Source organism: Podarcis vaucheri, assembly GCF_965113315.1.
Source record: "Podarcis vaucheri genome assembly, chromosome: 15".
Taxonomy (NCBI): domain Eukaryota; kingdom Metazoa; phylum Chordata; class Lepidosauria; order Squamata; family Lacertidae; genus Podarcis; species Podarcis vaucheri.
The window spans coordinates 2,851,728-2,875,442 of NC_138753.1; the positions used below are offsets into that span (position 1 = coordinate 2,851,728).

General features: G+C 49.7%; 2 protein-coding genes across 2 annotated transcripts; both read right to left on the bottom strand.

The window, feature by feature from the left end:
* Nucleotides 1-5,256: 5,256 nt before the first annotated feature.
* TRARG1 (trafficking regulator of GLUT4 (SLC2A4) 1) lies at nt 5,257-17,758 on the bottom strand. Its single transcript, XM_082201123.1, has 3 exons — nt 17,033-17,758; nt 9,127-9,256; nt 5,257-6,767 (listed from the first exon to the last, which is right to left on the bottom strand). The coding sequence occupies exons 1-3, from the start codon at nt 17,423-17,425 to the stop codon at nt 6,748-6,750; spliced, it is 543 nt and encodes a 180-aa protein (XP_082057249.1). The 5' UTR covers nt 17,426-17,758; the 3' UTR covers nt 5,257-6,747.
* Nucleotides 17,759-21,758: 4,000 nt separating this feature from the next.
* BHLHA9 (basic helix-loop-helix family member a9) lies at nt 21,759-22,751 on the bottom strand. The gene has a single exon (XM_082202016.1). It carries the CDS (start codon nt 22,732-22,734, stop codon nt 22,030-22,032), a length of 705 nt encoding a protein of 234 aa, XP_082058142.1. The 5' UTR covers nt 22,735-22,751; the 3' UTR covers nt 21,759-22,029.
* Between the last annotated feature and the right edge of the window lie 964 nt (nt 22,752-23,715).

The following is a 23,715-nucleotide window of genomic DNA, read 5'->3' on the forward strand; positions in this document are numbered from 1 at the left end:
GGAAATGTACTCCTGCGAAGGGGAAATCATCTTCCTTTCGGGATCTATTATTCATGGGGACCCATCGGGTTGTTGTATTTATTAATAATATAGAAGGTGGAAGAAGCTGGCATCTGCAGCTGCTCTGATCTCACTTTGCACCTGCCTGGCTGGTCTCAGGTGTGTTGGCTGTCCAGCCAAGGAGAGTGGGGGGTGAGGGTGCTCCTTGGGGTTACTTCCTGTCTTGTCCAATCCTTCTCTCGTGCTTCCCTTTGGACCGGCTCCCCAAATCCACCTCCCAGGCTGACTTCAGCCACAGGGGAACCTCTCGTGGCCGAGAGTCAAAAGCAGGTCAAACGCATGGAAAGAATTGCAACAACCTCCCAGGACACAGCCTCTGTGCTTTGAATCTTAAGAATCTCTTAGCAATTGGAGGCAGGGGGAGTGGGGATTTGTTTGTGTTTAAAATCCAAGTTTCTAGTCCTCATGTTCATAAGATATTAACAACTTTGGATCTTCCTGGCAAGGAAGGCCAGATCACTCCTTCACCGATGGTTTTCTGCCACTGTGCAGACATTTGTTTCCTGAAGACATTTTAACCTGTTAATTTTAATGTCTCCAAATGAATTGAGAGGGTGTGTTGCTTATATAATGCCTGGTGGTTGTTACATGGATTGCAGGTTGGCTACAGAATTGGGTTGGGTTTGCTCCTCCTCCTTCTCTCCCTTGTTTGATTATTTTGTCATTCCTTAACATGGTTTCTTTAAAAAACACCCTTGAGCCTTTAATATAATGGAAAAGGTATCTCTTATTACCTTAATTGTATGTTAAAAGTACATCAATGGTAAAAAGTTGCCTCTGACTAATTAATGAGAAGAGCTCTTCAGCTGGATTGGGCCAAAGGAAGCCCCTCTGATCCAGCGTCATCTTCTGACAGTGATCAAATTCCCCTAAGAACCAAGATAGACTGCCTTTGGACCTGGAGGTTCCATAAGAAGAGCCCACAGCTGGATCAGGCCAGAGGAGGCCCATCTAGTCTAGCTTCTTATAGTGACCAAGCAGTGCCCCAAAGGGAATTGCACAGGCAGGACCTCTCAGCAGCACAGCGACACTCTCTCTGTCTGTGACTCCCAGCAGACGTATTCGGGGGCATCCAGCCTCCGACAGTGAAGGTATTCCCAAATTCATCATGGTTTCAATCAGCTATGTCATAAGTCCTACAGATCAAGCTTTTCACTGCAACATTAATGGATTAGAATAGTGTCTGTGCCCCCTCTCCCTTCAGGACTGCAAATATGTTTGTGGCCTTTCAAATAGGTTCTGGGAATCTTCTCTGCTGAGACAATTCACTGTAAACCAGGGGTGAGCAAACTAAGGCCCAGGGTCCAGATCCAGCCCAATCGCCTTCTTAATCCAGCCCGCGGACGGTCCGGGAATCAGCGTGTTTTTACATGAGTAGAATGTGTGCTTTTATTTAAAATGCATCTCTGGGTTATTTGTGGGGCATAGGAATTCGTTCATTTCCCCCCTCAAAATATAGTCCGGCCCCCCACAAGGGCTGAGGGACAGTGGACCGGCCCCCTGCTGAAAAAGTTTGCTGGCCCCTGCTGTAAGCTTTTCAAGGAATGTGCTTGTTCGTGGTTCCTACCCCCCTTCCATCTAAGAGGAGTTATGTTTTCTCGCTTCTGTACCCAAAGCCTTAATCTAATTGGACAAGCCAGTTAGCACGTCTCCCACCAGGCAAGCAGAGATGGAAACACGAATTTTGCCTTAGCTGTAAAGATCCGTGCTGCGGGTCTGTCCACTGGCCCATAAAGTCACGAGCTGAGAAGGCAAAAATCCCTCTACGAACCCAGAATATGCTGAAGCAGTGTAGCCCCCAAAAGTGTTGGCTGGGGGCTTTCTGGGGTGACATTTAGTGCTGCGTTCCAAGCCCTAACTTGAGATGCCACTAGGGGATTGAATTTGGGACTTCCTGCATGCAAAGGAGGCGGCTGCACCAAACAGCTCTGGTTGCTCCCCTTAAAATAAACCAAGATGTTAGTCCTCATGGCTCTGAAAAAGGGTTGAAATGCAAGCATATGCCTTATACAGATTCTGACCTGTGGTCCAGACAGCTCAGTGTTTTCCACACTTACCGGCAGTAGTAGCAGCAGCAGCTCTCTGGGGTTTCAAGCAAGAGACATTCCTGGCCACATCTGGAGATATGTCACAGGGGCAGGTTGAACCTGGCGCTTTCTGCAAGCGGAACAGATGCTCTCAGCCCCCCCTCTCCCCTCCTCCCACACTTTACAGATCAATTTTGCTGATTGTGTAAACTGGCTTACAGCCGGCGCTCGGGAGATGATGACGAGGGGGGAAAGGCGGGTTGTGTTTGATTTTATTTTTAATTTGCTTTGCTGCGATAATGCAAGCTTGGCTGTTGCCGTGAACTCGCTTCCATTTGGCAGGGAGAGCCGGATGGGAAGAGATCCACTCGGGGGAAGAAAACGCCTCCGGAGGGAACCTGCTTTTGGGGAGGTGGCTGGCGTTGCTGCAAAGCGGGATTCTGCCGCTGCTGGCTGTAGACCCCTGCAGTCCAAATCCCAGCAGCTCGCAACTCATTCCGGGCAAAGTTGCGGCTTCCGTTTTGGTAGCTGAATTCAGCTTCCAGCTCTGAAAGTCTTGTCTTTCTGCTTATCTGTGTCGGGGAACCTGCAGCCCTCCAGATCTTGCTGGACTGAAGACTCCCAGCATCCCATTTCCGCATCAGCCAGGCTGGTTAACGTGAAGACCATGAGGATAAGGCGCGCCTGCTGGATCAGGCCCAACTTCCTGGTCTCACAGTGGCCAGCTGGATGCCTCATGGAGGGAAACCCTCAAGCAGGGCCCAAGCACAAGAGCCCTCTTCCCTGCTGTGGTTTCCAGGGACTGAGATGCAAAAACATTTCTGCCTGCAACTGTGGAGACATGGCCTTCGGAGTCATAATAACATTATCCTCTGCGAATTCATCTTTTAAAACCATCCAAGTTGGTGGCATCACTTGTCTCCTGTGGGAGGGAGTTCCATAGTTTATGCACTGCATGTAGGAGGACTACAAATAATCCAGAATGCGGCAGCTAGACTGGTGACTGGGGGCGGCTGCCGAGACCACATAACACCAGTCTTGAAAGACCTACCTACATTGGCTCCTAGTACATTTCCAAGCACCATTCAAAGTGTTGGTGTTGACCTTTAAAGCCCTAAACGGCCTCGGTCCTGTATACCTGAAGAAGCGTCTCCACCCCCATGTTCTGCCCAGACACTGAGGTCCAGCGCCAAGGGCCTTCTGGCGGTTCCCTCGCTGCGAGAAGCCAAGTTACAGGGAACCAGGCAGAGGGCCTTCTTGGTGGTGGCGACGCCCTGTGGAACACCCTCCCATCAGATGTCAAGGAAATAAGCAGCTATCCTATTTTTAAAAGACATCTGAAGGCAGCCCTGTTTAGGGAAGTTTTTAATATTTAATGCTGTATTGTTTTTCACACTCAATTGCGAGCCAGAGTGGCTGGGGAAACTCAGCCAGATGGGCGGGGTATAAATAAATTATTATTATTATTATTATTATTATTATTATTATTATTATTATTATTTATATTGGGAGAGGTTTGCACTGAGATGCCAACAAGTTTCCACAAGGCGCACCCATTGGAGGAGAGAAGCTGCTCAGGCAAAGAAGCATTTTTAAGGGCTGCAATTTACAGGGTTTCTTTGCAGCTGCAATGCCGCTTTAACCAGATTGCTGTTCCCCAAACTTCAGATAGGCAAGACATAATTTATTATTATTTTCCTGAATTGCACCTGCATTAAACCTCCTCATTCGTGTTGGTTAGAGCAGGGCTGGCCATCCCCGCAGGAGCTCACCTCTGAACCACACAGGGCTGGGGTCAACACAGGTGTATTGCTTGACTCAGAGCGGAGACTCCTGGAGAGAGACAGCAGGCAGCCTCTTACGAAGTCCTGAATTCCACAGCATCTCAGCTGTCAGGAGTAGAAAATGAGGCTGGGTGCAGCGAGCAATGGGTATTTCATTTTTAAGAGACCTCTGGCAAGGGCTTTTATTTAACTGGTACCTCCCGCTTCACGATCTGGAAGGGACTGTTTCAACAGACTTGAGTGCAGACCAGGTTTTGACCATGCATGGTAACTTTTCTGTTTATTTGCCATCATGCCAAGAAGTATAAAGACAAAAATACGATACAATCTCTTGCAGAAAAGGAAGAAATGGAAGACAGAGATATTTTCATCCAAAAATAAAGGAGACCCCCCCTTCCTTCCCCCCAGAATTCCCAAACACCAATCTAGAGTCTGTAGAAATGAGAAAATAAAGAGAGTTTGGCTGCCTCAATTTATTTTCTCCCTGGAATGGATGTGTGAATGCTGCTTCCTTGCATGATCTCTCGCGAAGGATCTGGCCTCCTGATCCCCAGTGAAAAGTAAATGCTGACTCCATTGCTAGGCCAGTGGATTAATAAATCTCCAAATATTATGCTAATTGATTCTATGGAATGTGTAGAATCCAGATGTTTACAGCAGGAATGATCAGAACTTCCCCAAAACATCCCCAGAACACAGGAAATGGCCTTCTACCAAGCCAGTTCATTGCTGTATCTTAGCTCAGTCCTCATGTGGACGCTACAACTCTACAATTATAGGATTCTATCCATCGCTGTGTTCATTTTCCTTTACCTTTAGCCTAACCCTTTCCTGCCATGCAGCTTCCAGAAGGTTGCCCTTTGGCCAGAAAAGTCCTCCCACCCCTGACTGGCAGCGGCTCTCCATGGATTCAGGCAGGAGTTTCCCCCCATCCTACTTGGAGATTGCAGGGATTGAAGCTGGAACCTTCTGCAGGCCAATCAGATGCCCTGTGGCCATTTCCCTAAGATCCTAGTCCTCATGGTTCTGGAAAAAAAGGTTGATTTAAAGAGGAATCTGCCTTCTGTCCCTTGGCCATAAAAACGTTAAGGAAAGCTCTTCTGGATCAGACCAAGGGCACATCTAGTCCTGTGTCCTGTTCCCACAGGCATCAACCAGATGCCTATTATGGGAAACCTGCAAGCAGAACCTGAGCACAAGAGCCTAATAAGTACAGGGACCTCGCAGCTTGCACACATTTGTGTGCATTCAGCTTTATTCGCTTGGCAATCAATTACCGTATTTTTCGCTCTATAAGACGCATCAGACCACAAGACGCACCTAGTTTTTGAAGGAGGAAAACAAGGGGGGGGGGAATCTGAATCCTGGAAGCCAGAACAGCAAGAGGGATCGCTGCACAGTGAAAGCAGCAATCCCTCTTGCTGTTCTGGCTTCTGGGATAGCTGCGCAGCCTGCATTCGCTCCATAAGACGCACACACATTTCCCCTTACTTTTTAGGAGGGAAAAAGTGAGTCTTATAGAGCAAAAAATATGGTAATTAAAAAGGTGGCAGAGTTGCGTGAAAAAGGACTTTGGCAATTCCGCCCGCCATTGAACCCAATGTGTTTTGACTGTAAAGGATTTTGGCTTTACGTGCGACCCCCAAAACGTAACCCCAGCGTTACTTGAGAGTCCCTTCCTTTTATGTGCCCTGAAACGTCCATTGTTCAGCTTTGCTGGGTGTCCCTGTATTCTAGTGTCATGAGCGAGGGAGAAAAGGGTTTTCTACACCCACTTTCCCGTTGGGGGAACTGGTGCTGCCTTCAGAGGCTGGAACTGCCTCCCTCCGTTGCATCTGCTTCTCCTGCATATTATTTTTAAACAGGTTTATAATTTATTTTAACGAAGGGATGCGGAACGATCCCTTTTCACATCCCAGCCCTGACGGGTGCCGGATCGAGCTGTTGGGAGACACAGAAGCGGGGCCCTTTCCTCTCAGCCGCCCCAGGGATGAAACGTCCTTGGGTCGCGGAGAGAGGCAGCGGACCGCCACTAATTCTCCAGCGTGGGCCTCTCTTGCAAAAAGGAAAAAAACACCCCACAAAACAACCCATCATGCGTCGCGCAGGACCAAGCAAGCACAAGGAAGGCGCCTTGGCAGTGAGACAAGGCTCAGCTATGAGTTTCTCCTATTCCTACGTACAGGCATGCAAATGGTCATCAAAAATATACAAAACAGAATTCCCTCTCGACGCCCACACCTTCCATTGATCCCTGCTCCAGAACCATCCCTGCAGGAGAGAAGCAGTATTTGGAATGGGCTGGGTGGCTCGGTGGATTTTCCTTCTCAATTTTTTTTTTATTTTTTTTTTTTTGCACGGCAACAGGAGTGATTTCTGCCCAACCCCGGCGGAGAGGCAAAGCATCCAGCTGTACAAAACCCAGTTCACTGCCGCTGGCGTGGGGGGAAGTGGAAGATCAAGGAGAGTTTTGCTTTGGGAGAAAGGCGCCTCCACTTGACAGTTTTCCGTTCCCACCCGTGTCTTTCTCTCTGTGTGGCAGATGACGAGGTAGAGAGTTCCTGTGCCAGGCAGGAAGGGATCTTCATTCTTCCCCTCCTGCCTAGTCCTGTTCATCGGATTGTACGTTTTGTTCGTCCCCGGGAAATAAACTTTTTTTGTGATCCAAAAGGCTAATGGTGAAGATGGGCATGCTGTAATTCTGTCCAAGGATGGGAGCAGGATAGGGTTGGACTGTGGAGGATCCCCACGTTTTTCTCCCGCTGAAAAAGTCCTTCCTTTTGCGCGGAAATGGGAGGAATCCTAGGGCCACTCAAAAACACAAATAAATATGCAGGTCGAAGGACCACTTCCTTTCCCCTCAAGCTTTGCTCATGCTAATTTGATTGCAGGTAACCTGGAGGTGAGGAGAGAGAAAGAGAGAGAAAGAGGGTCGTTTTGGTCAGGCAGTTTTTACAAGCACAAGACAGGTGTGTGTTCCTGTTACAATTTTAGGGTTGGGAGAGACCCCCAAAGGTCATCCAGGCCAACCCAATCCAGGCCAAAAAAAATTATTATTTATACCCCGCCCATCTGGCTGAGTTTCCCCAGCCACTCTCGGCGGCTCCCAATCGAGTGTTAAAAACAATACAGCATTAAATATTTAAAACTTTGCTAAACAGGGCTGCCTTCAGATGTCTTCTAAAAGTCTGGTGGTTGTTGTTCTCTTTGACATCTGCTGGGAGGGCGTTCCACAGGGAGGGCGCCACTACTGAGAAGGCCCTCTGCCTGGTTCCCTGTAACTTGGCTTCTCGCAGCGAGGGAACTGCCAGAAGGCCCTTGGCACTGGACCTCAGCGTCCGGGTAGAACGATGGGAGACGCTCTTCCAGATATACTGGATTTCAGAAATAAATGGAAGCATGGGAACGATTGTGGAATATGGGCATAAAATTGACAGCATGTTCTGGTTTAAGAGAAAGTTATATGAACATGTTATATAGATGGTACCTAACACCTAGTAGATTGGCAAAAGTGTCTAATTCAAAATTGAATATTGAATAAGTGTTGGAAATGTAAAGAGAAAGAAGTTAGCTTTTCCCATATGTGGTGGTCTTGCAATAAGGTTAAAGCTTACTGGGAAGTGATATATAATGAATTGAAAAAGATATTATTTCAGATAACATTTGTTAAAAAACCCCCAACCCAGAAGCTTTTCTCTTGGGAATTATAGGATCAGAACTACCAACAGTATAGAAGTTACTTTATGCGTGTGACCACAGCTGCGAGAATGTTATTTGCTCAAAATTGGAAGGAAGAAGAGCTCCCAACGAAAGAGAATGGTTACAGAAACTAATGGAGTACGCAGAAATGACGAAACTTACAGGGAGAATAAGAAATCAAGATAACAAACTTGTTAGAAAGGAATGGAAATGGTTTATTGAGTATTTACAAATAAACTGTAAGCAGGTGAAGCCATTGGCAGGATTGTTGTAAAAACCTGCAGTTTCAAAAATATATATGAGATATATATGAGAATAGTTGATTAAAATAATGAGTATGCAGGAAAGGACGAAAGTGAATGCAAAGAACCGCGGAAAGGCGGAAAGGAGTGGAAGTTGGAGGTGTTAAAATGATGGTTGAATAATTGTTGTATATAAATTACATTTAAAATTCTTTTTAGAAAACCTTTAGTGAAAGAGGGCCACCACCTTCCGAGGGAGACCATTCCACGACTGAATGGCTCTTACTCTCAGAATCTCCTTCCTAAAGTTTAGTTGCAATCTCCTTTTTCGCCATTTGAATGCAGTGACGTAGCGTGGGGGGTGCAGGGGGGGCCGGCCGCACCGGGCGCAACATCTGGGGTTAGGGTTAGGGGGCGCAAATCCACGGGTTAGGGGGCGCAAATTACTTGCCTTGCCCCGGGTGCTGACAACCCACGCTACGCCACTGTTTGAATGCATTGGCTCAGGCACTACCACTAAGCCGCTCTGCATTATAAACTCCTTGCAGACAGAAACATGGGTTTGCTTTGTCTGGGCTATGCTGTCAAAGCTCTCCTTTTCCCCCCTTCCCTGCCACCAAAATGGAGAGAGGCGAGGCAGAATCATTTCCTTGAAGGGAGCAAAGAACAGGTTTTTTTTATCTGGCCTGGAGTTGCGGGACGGTCCTTGGAAATCACGTAGTTTCGTTAGAATAGTAGAATCTTAGAGCTGAAAGGGACCGGGAGGGTCATCTAGCCCAACCCCCACAATTCAGGAATCTTTTACCCACAACCCTGAGATTAAGAGCCGCATGCTCTGCCACCTGAAATGCCAGGCTTTTTCCTTTTCATTCATTTATTCATTTATTATTTCTACCCCGCGCATCTGGCCGGGTTTCCCCAGCCACTCTGGGCGGCTTACAGCATATATCAAAATATCAACCTTAAAAACTTCCCGATACAGGGCTGCCTTCAGATGAATGTAGTTCTTTGTCTCCTTGACATCTGAAGGGAGGGTGCCACTACCGAGAAGGCCCTGTGTACTGTTACATGTGAAGGATTGTATGTCTTGTGCTCACTACATGGTGGTATTGTATAATCCTAGGCTCCTTGTTGATCTTTTGATAGGAAACATCTTGAATCGGTTGCCTAAACACAGCGGCCGGATGTCAAAATAATTGCATGCAAATGGAAGAATAATGGTGGTGTTGAACATGCCGTCTTGGTTTGAGCTCTCTTTAGGGTTGTGAGCGAGTGTCTCTGGTGGAATTGGGTGGGACACAGGTTGGCACCTACCTGTGAACTTCAGTGTGCAAACCAAGATGATGAGGGTCCCCAGGACGATGGAGATGATGCTGAGGAATCTGGCAACCCGCCCCAACCGCCGCGCTCCATCCACATCTCCCTGTTGGCAGCTGTTCCTAGACTGTCAAAAGAAGGGAGGGGAGGGGAGAAAAGCAGACCGTCTTAGACCTGTGCGCTGCCATTCACCCCCCTGGTTCATGTTGTGTGAGGACACAGGGGGCTTCTCTCGCGCTTGACCCGGAAGGCGCAGTTGGGGCAGGATGCTGCCCCACAATTGCTGACCAGAGTGAGGCCTTGTCAGCATAGAACATCTGCGCTCAGAGATCTTCACCGGTTGCCGATTTTCTCCCAGGCCAAATTCAAGGTGTTGTTATCAGCGAACAACTTGGGGGCAGTTTACCTGTGAGGTCGTTTTACCCCGCATAAGCCCACAGCGTTGCTTCGATCGGTGGAACTGGCACTGTTACAGGGACCGCATAATACCTGTTCCAGTATATTTGGGAGAATTTGGCATCTTACTGTGGCAGCATCTACCGTTTGGAACTCCATGCCTCTTGATATCAGGCAGGCGCCTTCACTGAGCTCCTTTCAACGCCTGCTAAAAACAATCTTATTTAGGCAAGGCTGTCCAGTTGTTTAGAAATTAAATGTGGGTTTTGATCTGTTTTCAGCCTACTGTTATTTTAACATCTTTGGAGTTTTGAATTTTTGCTGTCGGGTCATCTTATAGTATTGATAGTTTTAGCTTTTTTTTTGTAAACCACTTTGAGATTATTTTTTTTTTTTATAAAAACAACCACCACCGCCAAGTGGTGTGTGTGTGTGTGTGTGTATATATATATATATATATATATGCAGGTTTTGGTGTCTTCGGGTGTCTTCCCGTGTAAGAGTCGGGGTGTCTGTGCGACGTTTCGACGAGGTCTCACTCGTCATCTTCAGGCTGGTGCTTTCGGCTTCTTGTTACTGGAACAGAGCTCTGTTCCAGTAACAAGAAGCCGAAAGCACCAGCCTGAAGATGACGAGTGAGACCTCGTCGAAACGTCGCACAGACACCCCGACTCTTACACGGGAAGACACCCGAAGACACCAAAACCTGCATTCCTGTACCCGTGAAAATCTACGAAAGCATATATATATATATATATATATATATATATATATATATATATATGGAACTAAATGAATAAATCTAGCACTAGAAAGTAAATTCTCCAAGCCAGCAGCCTCGAGGTCCATGTATGGATGCACGGGCAGATTTCTAAAATAATAATTCTGTAACACCTTTAAAAAGGACCCCTGTGCAGCTTCCCACTTGGGTAAGGTGTACAGAGCATCTGCTTTGCATGCCGAAGGTCCCGGCCTGGTTCAATCCCCGAAATCTCCAGGTTAGGATTGTATTGGCTTTATTTGCTTCAGCAGCACACAGCTGGCTCATCTTTACATTACAAATGAGAAACCTTAGATGTGCATGTGTGTGTGGTGCTTTCACTTAGGTCTACACTGCTTTCACTCACACACCCCTTTCTAGGTCAACCCCTGGCTAGCCAACTTCCCCCCTTTTTTAAATCTTCCCCCACCCTTGATTCTATATCTCCCATTAAACCCTCCCTTGCAACCTGAACCCACTTCCACAGCTGTGCACGGTTTTTAAAAAACCTCCACCGTGGGAAAAGCTGGGTTCTGCTTTGCATAAGGGGTATCAGTCAAGTCCAGTTGCGCGCACACACACACACACACACACATATATATATAGTGTGTGTGTGTATATATAAAAAAGGTAGTATAAACACTGATAACTGGGAAACACTGGCCTGTGAGTGCTCCAGTTGGAGAACAGCCTTTACCAAAGGTGTCATGGGCTTTGAAGACACTCAAACTCAGGACTCAAGGGAGAAACGCGCTAAGAGGAAGGCACACTTGGCAAATCCACACCGCGATCAACTCCTGTCTGGAAACCCATGTCCCCACTGTGGAAGGACGAGTGGATCCAGAATTGGCCTCCACAGTCACTTATGGACTCATTGTTAAAACCTTGTTTATGGAAGACAATCTTACTTGGCTACGAGGGATCGCCAAAGAAGAAGAAGAAGACACACACACACACACACACACACACACACACACACACTTATTTTGCATGGACTCACTCCCAGGTAAACGGGGTTATGACTTCAGTTTATAAGCCTGTTTTTGTTGTTGCTGCTAATCGGGGAGATGGCCTCTGTGTGCGCTTCCGCGGCGGAGAATCAAAGTTATCTTTGCGAAACCGTGGAGTATGTAATGGTCCTCTGGGGCTGCTTTCGGTAATCAAATGGACACAGGTGGCAAAAACATCACACGCTCCTGACTTGTAACAAAATAACAGGGAGTCAGGAAAGACGTCTTAGTGGCTCTGCTGCTTTTCTCAACCCGAAAGGGGACAGAAATGCTGACCTGCCTTCCAATGATCCTTCGGAAGAGCCTGGCTGCCAGAGCAGACCAAAGGTCTGCCTTCAACGTCCTCTTACATTTGATCCTTAGTAAGCCCTGCTCAAGGCCGTTTGCACCATCCAAAGGTTTACGCAGTTCTCTCACGGTTACAAGACACCACAGACTTTAAATGGCTGCAATAAGCTGATGTGAACTTCTACTTCTATTCATGAATATGCAATAAAATGTATTTGCTGATTACTGAAATGCAGCGGCATGATCCAGGTAACAGCAGCAAGATTGCATCTCCAAAAACTAAATCTTAACTGCAGAAACAATCTCTTAAACAAAGGTGGTACATCCAGCATCCTCTACTTTGCAGGATGCATTTGGCAAACTCACAAGGAGCCTTCTGCTGAGTCAGACCATCTGGCTCAGTACTGTCTACACTGACTGGCAGCAACCGCTCTCCAGAGTTTCAGAGGACGAGCCTCTCCGCCTGGAGGTTAAACCTGTGACTTTCGGCATGTAAGGCAGGTATTCCACCACTGAGCTGTGACTCCCTAAAATTAAAGACCCTAGTCCTCATTGTTCTGAATAAAGGGCTGGTGGTAATAATAATAATAATAATAATAATAATAATAATAATGCAGGAAGCTGCCTTATTCTGACACCGACCATTTGGTCCTTCTAGCTAAAGATTGTCTACACTGACTGGCAGCAACTCTCCAGGATTTCAGCGGAGGGGACATTCCCAAGCCTACCTGGAAATGCCTGGGATTGAACCCAAGGCCTTTTGCCTGCAAGGCAAATGCTCTACCACTGTGCTACAGCCCTTCCCAGGTGTGAGGGCAGGACATAAACGGCAGTGGCCCTCCCTGGTTGTCTGTCCCCCAGTTGTACTCTGATAGCCTTTAAATTAGATTACTGCAAAGTGTTAAATGTAGGGCTGCTTCTGAAGAAGGTTCAGAAACATCAGTTGGTGCACAATTTGGCAGCCAGGTTGCTCACCGGTGCAAGACAGTTTGAGAATATTACACCGATCCTGGCCTAATTATACTGGCTGCCAATTAGTTTCCAGGCCCAATTCAAAGTGCTGGTTTTGACCTAGTAAACCTTCTTAAGGCTCACAATTGCCTCTCCTCATACGAACTGTCCCAGACTCTGTGTTCATCATCTGAGGCCCTTCTTCATGTGCCTCCTTCACAAGAGGGCAGAAACATGAGAACGGGGCCTTTTCTGCAGTGGCTCCCCATTTGTGGGATGCTCCCCCAGGGAGGCTCGCCTGGCGCCTTCATTGCATATCTTTAGGTGCCGGGCGAAAACATTCCCTTTCTCCTAGGCCTTTGGCTAATTAAACATTCTGTGACCCTTTAAATGTGTTTGTGGGAGTTGTTTTTGAACTTGGTTTTATTATGTATTTTGTGGGGGTTTTTTGTATTTTTTATGTTGTGAGCTGTCCTGAGGTCTTCTGATTAAGGGTGCCATACAAATTTAATGAATAAATAAAATATTCAAAGGGCCTGCTGCTGATTCTGCCTATGGAGGCTCCACTCTTAACTATCTTACTTCGTAAGGACATCTGGGAGAGGCCTTCCGGGAGCCTAAGGCCTAAGGCCTAAGACCCATCTAGGCCCATCTGGGTGGCTCTGGGATGCCCCTGAGCAGGACAGGAGTGCAAATGCCCTCCCCATGGCATTCTTCATCATCTCTTGGTCTCCTGAGATAGACTTCATCTGAACCTGGGGGCTCCGCATTGCTATTGCCAGATCCTACTTGCCAGTCTTGAGAAACAAGTGTTTTCATGTGGTTAGTATGGATGCAGAGCTCAAATGTGCCACAGCCCCCTCTTTCTAGGTCCTACTCAGTCTGCTGTCTTATCTGTGGACAAGCCGTGTACACGGGGGGCTTATCAGAGCCTTTCTCCCCATTGCCTATCATGAGCTGAGTGGCAGCACATATGCCTTGCATGCAGAAGGTGTCAATCGCCAATGGCATCGTCAGGTAGGGCTGGGCAAGGCTCCCTGCCTAAAATCCTGGAGAGCTGCTGCCAGCCAGTGTCCTGAGCCAGATGGACTAATAAGGCAGCTTCCTGTGTGCCCTTAGTTCAGCACCATGAGGGCTAGCATCTTGATTCATTTTTAAGGGGTGGGCCATAGCTCAGTGGTAAAGCATCAGTTTTACATGCAGAAGATCCCAGGTTCAAATTCTGGCAGCGTCCCCAGCCAGGGCTTGGAGAAGGGATCCCTGATCTGAAACAATGGTGAGCCGCTGCCAGCCAGTGTAGGCAGTACTGAGCTAGATGGAGCAACATTCTGACTCAGTGTTAAGGCAGCTTCCTATGTTCAGTCTGGAACCGCTCTGAGTTTCCCTGAAAAGCTTTCCCTGTTTTGGAGGAATCCTGGCTGCTACCATGGACAGCTCCGTCTTGCTTCTCTCTCTTTCAGCTTTTATATTAAAATAAAAAAATTCCTTCCAGTAGCACCTTAAAGACCAACTAAGTTTGTTATTGGTATGAGCTTTCGTGTGCATGCACACTTCTTCAGATACTCGGACGCACACGAAAGCTCATACCAATAACAAACTTAGTTGGTCTTTAAGGTGCTACTGGAAGGAATTTTTTTATTTTGACTATGGCAGACCAACACGGCTACCTATCTGTAGCTTTTATATTATTAACCATTAATCCAGCCTTGGCTATCCTGGCACCCTCCACCTGTTCTGGACTACAATTCCCATCAGCTCAGCCAGCACGGCTTTTTTCTTCCCATCATCCACCGCTCTGCCAAGTTTACACAGCCAACCCTGTAAGCCCTGGCCAGAGGAGATGCTCTTACAATTCCCCAATAATGTTGGCTGCCCTTTTCCCCACCTCTCCCAGCCCTGCGTGGCAGCTAAACCTTAGTCCTCTCTGTTTCTGAGCTCAGCCTTTTCAGACCATGTCAAAAGCGTAAGCGTTGCCTCTGAGCACATCAAGTGCGCCAGGCCTTTTCCTGCCAGATACCTGCCCTCTACACCCTTAGGGGTGCAAGTGGGTGGCTGCCCTCATCCCAGCCCAAAGGCAGAACTTGAGAACCGGCATGCCCCATTTTAGAAATTAAAAGAGCATCCTGCACAGCGGGGGGTTGGGGTTGGACTAGATGACCCTTTGGGCCCCTCCCAACTGTACTATGCTAGAATTCTGTGCTCTGTTTCCCCCTCCACCCTTCCCTTCCTTCCCCCACTGCATCTGCCAGGAGGCCTTCCTGGAGCCAAATCCAGAGAGAGAGAGAGAGAGGGAGAGAGAGGCAGAGGCCTCCTTGCGCCAGCCCTATGGATGAATCTCCTCAGCATCCAAATTCATCTCTGCCTGCCCCAAAGCCAACCCCACATATGCTTGGTTGTTTCCAGTGGCGTAGCGTGGGGGGTGCCAGGGGTGCCGGCCGCACCGGGCGCAACACTTGGGGGGGCGCGTTTGGCCGGCCCCCCTCGAGGAAGCGGGAACCTCTCCAAGGCGGGAGAGACCTCCTCCCGCCGCCAGCCTTCGGATGGCTGTCCTGAAGACTTGTGGTGGGAGCAGTGGCATAGCGTGGGGGGTGCAGGGGGGCTGCCGCACCTGGCGCAACATCTGGGGGGGCGCGGAAGAGACTCGAGTGCTAAAATCCACGGGTTAGGGGGCGCAAATTACTTGCCTTGCCCCGGGTGCTGAGAACCCACGCTACGCCACTGGTTGTTTCCAGAGACTGGGGGAGGGGGGGAGAAACAGGAAGACACCCCCGTATGGATGCCCAGAGCTTTCTATAGTCAGCTCAACGGAAACGAATTCTTCCTCGTTCCCTCTAGTCATCCCAGGGAAGCTGTGTGACTTCTGGGGGGGGGGTGCTGCCCCCCAACAAACTTTGGATCCCTCCTCTCTTCTTCCTTCCTTCCTTCCTTCCTTCCTTCCTTCCTTCCTTCCTTCCTTGCTTGCCTTTATAATCTACCTTTTTCTCCCAAGGAGCTCAAAGACGGCATCCGTGTCTCTCCCGCATCTCATTTAATCCCTACAACAGCCCTGCGAAATAGGTCGGGCTAAGAGGATGGTGCCTGGCCCCCCAGGATCACACCCAGAGAACTTCGTATATCCAAGTGGGGATTTGAACCCAGGTCCCCCCCACGCTAACCACTACAGCCCCGCTAGTTCGTACACCTTTGTGACCAGGAGACTTTTGCCCGTTTTGAGGTTCTCTGGACTGCTGTGGTCCTGTCATTTTTTGCAGGGGATCCTGAGAACACATGGCTGCCTCTCACCTTGCTGGTAAGCGCACCCACAGAATGGGAATGGAAGGGGGCACCCCCCCCCCCAGTCAGAGGTTAATGTGCAACCAAATTTGCATCTATCAGCTCTGGAAACTTCTCTCTGAGCTCTCTTACCCTCCCCGTGGCAGAAGCTTGTGTTTGTTCTTTGTGGTCAGAGGCGCTCTGTACATGTTCAGGGTAGTCTTTCTTTATTTCGACATTACATGGCAACAAGTTCTGGCAACCGTCCCCGTCCCCCCATTTCCTCACTCTATAATTTTTTACATCTCTCCCCGACAAAATCCAGAGCCAAGCAAGAGACGCCTAGGCTGTTCTTGACACATCTTAACTTAAGTGGGAGCTGTCTCCAACCCATGTCTAGCTGGGGCGGAAGGGAAGGAAGAGGGCAGGGTGTGGAGCTATTGATCAACTTCGTTTGCTAAGCAGAAGAGGGAATTAGACACACACACACACGCACACCCACCAACCCACCCAAAACCCTCGTATTTGGCCCGCGAATTAAATTGATTTTATTGCTGTGTAATCCTCGACATCTCTGCTCAGAACTGCCATTGAATTCAACGCGCCTTACTCCCAGCTCAGCGGGTATAGGGTACCGCAGCCTTAATTCAGTCGTGAGCAAGATTCTACATTTGAAAGGGCACTTTTATCACAATGTTAATATTATTAAATTCCCCCAAATCCCCACACTCTGTTTAAGTCTTTCTCCCATCTCCCCAATCCACAAAACGCACACGCCCCACCCCGTATTTGAGAAGGGAGCTGCTGTATTTGGAGTCTGTTATGCAGGGAAAGTTATAAATTACAATTATTCACTCTTTGTTTTCTCCTCCTCCTCTTCCCAGCTAGGTCGACATGATTGCATATTCTTTCTCTCTCACACGCAAAACCCCAAAAGTCGTGTCCTTCCGAAACGGGAAGAACAGTCCACTCCAAAACGTGCAGTTCACAGACTTTTGGAGAAACTAAGACACCCCTCCCTTACCGACACTCTTCTTCCATCCTCCCCGATGTAACGCCCTCTGCTCAAGTTTTAAACGCAGCTACAAAGTTCCCGCCGGGGACTTCCACGCTCCGCGACTCCCCGACGCCGTGCCGATGTCCCCGGTGCGCCCAGGGCGCACAAGGAACTTGGCGAGGACGGCGCGTCTTTGCGCACAGCCGGAGTCCCGAGGGGACGCGCTGGAGCGGGGTAACGGCCGCTTACCATGATGGAGAAGACTAAGGCCAGGATGTTGAGGGGCCAGATGGGGCAGAAGCAGGAGAAGATGGCCAGCGGGAGGTAGTCCCGCGAGCGGCCCGGCTCGTGGAGGTTGGAGGTGGTGGCCGTGGACGAGGCGCGCCCCAGGCTGAGCCGCGACGGCGAGAGCGACGTGGCCTCCAGCTTCCCCTCCGAGCCGGACTGGTAAGGCAGGCTGTGGTGGCCGTTGCGCTCGGCCTCGCCCCCGGCGGGCGCTTCATCGCCGCCTTCTCCACCGGCTGAGAAGGACTTCGGGGCTACCCCGACGGCGGTCAGCAGCTTCTCCGTCTCGTGCGAGTCCACGGGCGGAGGAGAGTTCTCCAGCGCCTTCGCCAGCGGCGCCTCCGTGTTGATGGCCATGGCTGCGCCGCGCTTAGACTCCCATGATCCGGGCGAAGGCGCAGGGGGTCCGGGGAGGGAGCCGCAGGCGCCGCCTCGACGGGATCACACGCGCCTCGCCCTGGCGCTGGGGGCTCTCTCCGTCCTCCTCCTGCCTCTTGCTCTCTCGCTTGCCTGACCCAGCCACGCAGGCTTCTCTCTTATCCGCCGCGCTCGCCTTTCTCTCTCCAAAGCAACTTTGGCAACTGCGCGCCAGTCCGTCGAAGGGGCCGCCCAGGCTGGGTTGTGAGCTCACCGAGGAGGCAAGAGGAGGAGGAGCCAGAGCGCCTTCCCTGACGCTCGCTCGCCCCAAGGCACGGCCCGCCAACCGCCGGCAATGGGCAGATTGCTCGGGTTGTGTGGTGGAGAAGCGGGGTTTGGGAAGCAGCTCCCGGTAGGGACTTGGCCGGTGGGAAGCAGCAGCCCTGGAGAAGGCAGACGGAGGCTGGAATTGGCTCCTTATTCCCCGTTCCTTATTCCTGCGTCTCCTTACTTTCCTTATTCCCAAATCGTTTATTCTTATTCCTAATTCCCAAACCTCAGTTCCGTCTTCGTTTTTAGCAGTTATTTCCTTACACCTCCTTCTCAGTTCCTTGTTCCTAGTCCTCAAGGAAACCTCAGCTGGATGGATCAAACCAACCTTAGTGATTCAGCGCCCCTTTCCCAACCACGAGCACCCACCAGGCGCCTTAAGGAAGCTCACTGGGCAGGGCACTGGAGGCAGCAGCCCTCTCTGGCTGCTGCTTCCCCAGCTGCTGACGTTTAGAGATAGACTGCCTCTGAATCTGGAGGCTCCATTTAGCGACAGTGTCTGAAGACCAGATGGGAAATGGCAGTGTTTAAAAGTGTTCCCGAAACAGGAGGTGAGAGCCTGGGAAACTGTCAAGATGTGTGAAGGGGCAACCCGCTCCATGTGTGGATGTGGCTTAGCCCATTTTCAGGGGTAACCTTCTTAGTTGCTGCCAAATACTATTTCAAGTCTATGAAAGGGAGAAACACTCGATGTTAGTTTCATCACCTGCGTGCCTTGCTTTGCTCTGTACTGACTACTATCACGAGGCAGGCACCACGCCCCGGTTTTCAAGGGACTGAGCATTTTACTAGTCCTCAAGGGGGTGTTGCAGGATGCACATAGAAGCACGTCAGCTGTGCATCTGCTATGGAAGTGCCCGAGCAATGATGAGCATGGGCTTTAGGCCAAGTCAGCAGACCCTCTAGCTCAATATTGTCTACCCTGACTGGCAGCAGCGGCTCTCCAGGGTTTCAGGCAGGGGGGCATTCTCAGCCTCCCTGCAGATGTTCCATATTGAATCCCGGGACCTTTTGCATGTGCTGTGCCTCTGAACCATCCTAAAAAAATAATGCAAGATCCCGGTCCTCATGAATCTGAATAAAAGGCTGTAGTAAAGAGAAACAGAGGGAGCTACTTTATACTGAATTAGGCCATTGGTCCATCTCAGGGGTCAGCAAACTTTTTCAGTAGGGGGCCGGTCCACTGTCCCTCAGACCTTGTGGGGGGCCGGACTATATTTTTTTTGGGGGGGGAATGAACAAATTCCCATTCCCCACAAATATCACAGAGATGCATTTTAAATAAAAGGACACATTCTACTCCTGTAAAAACACACTGATTCCTGGACCATCTGCGGGCCGGATTTAGAAGGCGATTGGGCTTTAGTTTGCCTACCCATGATCTAGCTCAACATTGCCCACTGCTTTGCAACTGTTGTCTTACCTGGAGGTGTTGGGATGGTACCTGGGACCGTATATGTGCAGAGTTTAGAACTGGTGCAGAGTGCCACCTTGTGGACCACATGAGGAATTTTCTGGCTGGGTCACCCACCCACAAAAAGAATCTACATTTTCCTTCCCCCCACCCTGCTGCTCCCAAGCAAGATTTCCACATCATACAGAGAACAAAATGGGTTGGGTCGTTGATGCCATTCCCGCCTCTGCTTGAAGAAGACTTCTGTAATGCTCAGAAGTTTGTGTGGGTCAAGCTCAATAGAACAGAATCTCCTGCCTTTCACCGGGGTCTCATATTGCTGATTCCCTGGAGGACTCCTTTGCAAAGAAGGAAGGAAAGCACTGTGGAAACAGTGGTGTTCTGAGCCCCACAACCTATTTGTGGATAGGAGGAAGATGCATCTTCCAGGATTCTGCAGTCAACCAAATGCCCCAGCCTGCAAGTAACACAAAGTAAGATTCCAGTCCTCATGAATATAGGGCTGATCTAAACAGGAAGATGCATTCCACTGAGTCAGATCATTGGTCAATAGCTCTCTATACTGTCTGGAAGTGATTCTTCATGGTTTCAAGGCAGGGATAATGACAGGGGAGGCTGCTGGATCAGGCCCTTGGCCCAACTACTCCAGCATCCTCTACTCACAGTGGCCAACAAGATGCCAAGCACGATTTGAACACAGGATCCCTCTCCCCTGCTGCAGTTTCCAGCAGCGGACATGGCTTCCTCCAACTGCAGAGGCAGAGCAGAGACATCATGGCTGGTAGCCATCGATACCAATGCATGAATTCCTATGTGAATCCTCTTTTAAAGCCATCTGGGTTGGTAGCCATCTCTGCCTCCTGTGGGAGAGAGTTCCATAGGTGCGTGAAGAAGTCCTTTCTTTTACCTGCCCTGACATTTTGAGCCCTACTTGGAGATGCCACCGGGGACTGGACCTGGGACCTTCCGCATACAAAACAGGTGCTCTGTCACTTTGCTACAGCCCTTCCCAAAATTGCTCAAAAATACAGAGGAGGTTACATTGATTTGGGAAAACAAATTTCTCCACCGCTCAGGACAGTGAGCAGATAACTGTACAATATTGACAACTATACCGATAATGTTAAGTACATGGCAGATAATGGCACGGGGATCTCAGGAGCGTCACAGAAACACAGCAACTGGTTTTATCAAGTGACTCTGTTATATGGGAGCAGATCAGTGTGTCTCCCAACTCCAGATACGGTAGCTAAAGCTCATCCTTTTAACAAAAACAAAAAACAACCAAAAAAATCAGCAACGGAAAAATCTCTGAATTAAAATGGGAGGCCATCTTCACTCTTACACATGAATGTTTTTAAAGAATGCGTGAGAGAAATAATGATTGCCTCCAGCAAAATCCATCTGTCCCTCTGTTTTTCTATGCGATGGTAGGAAATCTCTCCTAATTAGAAGGAGGCAGCACAACAGACATTTGTGTGTGCGCACGCGGAGAGAATCATAGTACAGTGGTACCTCGGGTTACATACGCTTCAGGTTACAGACTCCGCTAACCCAGAAATAGTACCTCGGGTTAAGAACTTTGCTTCAGGATGAGAACAGAAATCACGCAGCGGTGGCAGGAGGCCCCATTAGCTAAGGTGGTACCTCAGGTTAAGAACAGTTTCAGGTTAAGAACAGACCTCCCAAATGAATTAAGTTCTTAACCCAAGGTACCACTGTATTGTAGCATTGGAAGGGACCCCCCGAGTCATCTAGTCCAACCCCTTGCTATGCAGGAATCGCAGCTAGAAATCCCTGATCCGTCAGCTCCCTGGTAGAGCAGAATTACTTCCCATCGCCATCACGTACCCCCAGTCCGTACAGTCTGGATTAGTAAGAGGCGAAATCAGAGAAGGGACACATGCCCAAAATGCTTTGGCCTTCGGTTATTTAATTAACTTTCATCTTGCAGCACTCTTAGCATGCCCTGGCGCACCCTTTGTGGATTACAAGTTCCAGAGTTTATGCCCCAACAGATCTAAGCAGACAAACAAACCACACTTAACTTGCTGCCTGCACTGGTGTTTGACTGTCTCAGCTGGACTCCTTCTGTTCCTTCTTAAGACATCGGCTGGTTCGCACCCACCCACCCCATTCTAGTTGCACCCAGAACTGTAGTGATGCTGACAAGTGCCACCCCATGGATATATACTGAGAAATGAGCCCCAGTGAGTTCTGTGGGGCTTATTCCCAAGTCAGTCTTTCTAGCTGTAGTGGTTAAGCTTCCACGTCTGGTCCGAGGACGACGTTCCCTTGTGGAAAACCATCTGGGGCTCACATCCTGGTGGCGGGTACCCCTCTGACGCCCCTTTGAAATATTGCCGCCTCTCAGCTGCTTCATAGTGAGGCCGCCCTCCAGATCAGGGCAGTGATTCCATCAGCCTGACAGAGCTGGCATCAGATTATTTCAGGAAAAGTCACAAAGGCGGGTGAACCTATAACATCCCAAGGACACAAATATTCCTGCAGTATCCAGTGGTTGCAAGATCATAATATAATATATTTATACAGTGTGCATGGCATTTTACAGATTCCCCAGGAGCATGCAGTCAAAAAGCCGCTGTATATATCTACAAATCAGCTGGAGCGCCTAAGAGATAGGTCTCTGCCCCATGAAGGTACAGTCAAAAAAAGCATCTGTATACCTTTACAAACTCAGCCAGAGGAAATGCGAAAATCTGAGAACGCAACTTCTCTAAGTCTGCAAGGGTCAATGTGAGATCCTAGGAAAACTGTCCCGATCCAACTTCAGGGGAAGCGGAGAATCGTGCCCTCACCATCAGGACCACAAGGATGAAGAAGGCTGAGAGTCCCCATCTCAGAACAAGCCGTACTTCCAGGGGAAGTGACCAGAAGGGCAACTTTGAATGCTGCTGTCTGCAAGTCTTTGCTGGTAGGGGGCTCGGCCCCCCAGGAGGAGGGTGCCGGCTGGACAACAGGCAGGGCTGGATCCATAAGTGCCCTCTTTGGGGTTGTCGACCAAGTGATGGGAAGCGTTTTCGGGGCGGCACTTCACGCATGCTGTCGCACTGGGCTGAAATGAAGGCCCCTTGCTGTATCCAGGTTCCCAGAGAGGCTGGAAGAGCTTGGGCTGGCTGTCCCTAAAGCTGCCTTCGCCCCGGGTCAGCTGGCACTCAGCGTGGGCGCAGGACCACCCCACCGCAGGCCCAGACCGGAGGGACGTGGAGAGGGTGGCGATCCGGTGGATGGCGCGGCGGAGGGTGGCGATCTTGGAAAGCCGCTTGCCCCCCAGGTCGTGCCGGAGGGCCAGCCGTAGGGCGTTGAAGGCCTGGTTGTAATCGAGGATTCTCTTGCGCTCCCGGACGTTGGCCGCCATGCGCCGGGCTTTGGAGCGCATGGGCCGGACCCTGCGCTTCTCTGGGGCCTCCTCGAGGTTTCCAGGGAAGGCCGGGGACTTGGCCTTGCAAGGCTGCAGGAAGCGGGTCCTTTGCCTGGGCACACCTCGTGCCTCTCCTTCCCAGGGGTCCAGCTCTTCCAGGTGGCTCGCGGCAGCTCTGGGCATTTTTGAGCCTCTCTGTTCAGATTTCTCTCCCTCTTCCTGTGCAGATCTTTGCTGGACAGTCCTGTGCACCAGGCTCCTCCTTCTCTTCCTCCTCCTCCTCCTCCAAACTCCTGGAGGCTGAGATTTAATTATACCACTGGAATCCCGTCCCAGGTAGCCTTTTTTATCACCAGCCTCCAGGTATCCTGGGGTTAGCGGCACCAGCTTATTCAGGAAGCCGCTCACGTAGACGCCAGATTTTCCCACCACTCTGTGCACCACTCGGCCTCTTTGTCATGCCCTCTCCTCCAACTCGAGTTCCTTGCCTACACTGCAGGGTGGGCGGTCTGACAAGAGCCCCCGATACTGTGGAACAAGTCATATGCTTTTGCAGTGTACATAAATGATCGTATCCAGCACATCGGACAAAGGCAGCTTCTGAATGCTGGGTTCTGGAAACCACAGGAGGGGAGAGCTGTTGTTCTGCTGGGGTTTTGCTTGCAAGCTTCCTGTTGGAGCATGTGGTTGGCCATTGTGAGAAGAAGATGGTGGACTGGATGGGCCCCCTTTGGCCTGATCCTGCAGCCAGGCTCTGCACACACTCAGGACGGAATTTCCTTTCCCGCCAGCCCTTCGACCCTCCAAAAGTTGTAATAAGCACCTTGGTTGCCTTCCCAGGAAAAGACTCTGTCTTTAAATCACCGGTCCCTTTCTCCCAGATGTCTGAGGCTAGCTATTAATTTAGGCCTCTCTTCCTCCACCAATTTCTTTTTTAAAAATAAAAATAAATTGGGCCTCTTGGCAAGGCGAGATTCCAGCATCCACGAAGAACCAGGCAGGTGTAAAACATGCCTCCCTTTGAAGTCTCCCTTCCCATCCTCCTCGTTCCCTCGGGGGTCCCTGCAGCTGATTTATTAGATGCAGACCCTGAAATTAGCCATGGCTTCAAAAGGTCCAAAGAGGAGCATGGCAAGAGACAAACGGAAGAGGTAGTAATTGCTG

Excerpts from the sequence above, each read along its gene's own strand:
- TRARG1 (XM_082201123.1), bottom strand. The coding sequence starts at position 17,425 with ATGGCCATCAACACGGAGGCGCCGCTGGCGAAGGCGCTGGAGAACTCT. Across the intron at positions 9,257-17,032 it reads CCTTAGTCTTCTCCATCATG|TCTAGGAACAGCTGCCAACA; the intron begins GTAAGCGGCCGT and ends TTCTTTTGACAG. Across the intron at positions 6,768-9,126 it reads TTGCACACTGAAGTTCACAG|GTTACCTGCAATCAAATTAG; the intron begins GTAGGTGCCAAC and ends CCTCACCTCCAG.
- BHLHA9 (XM_082202016.1), bottom strand. The coding sequence starts at position 22,734 with ATGCCCAGAGCTGCCGCGAGCCACCTGGAAGAGCTGGACCCCTGGGAA.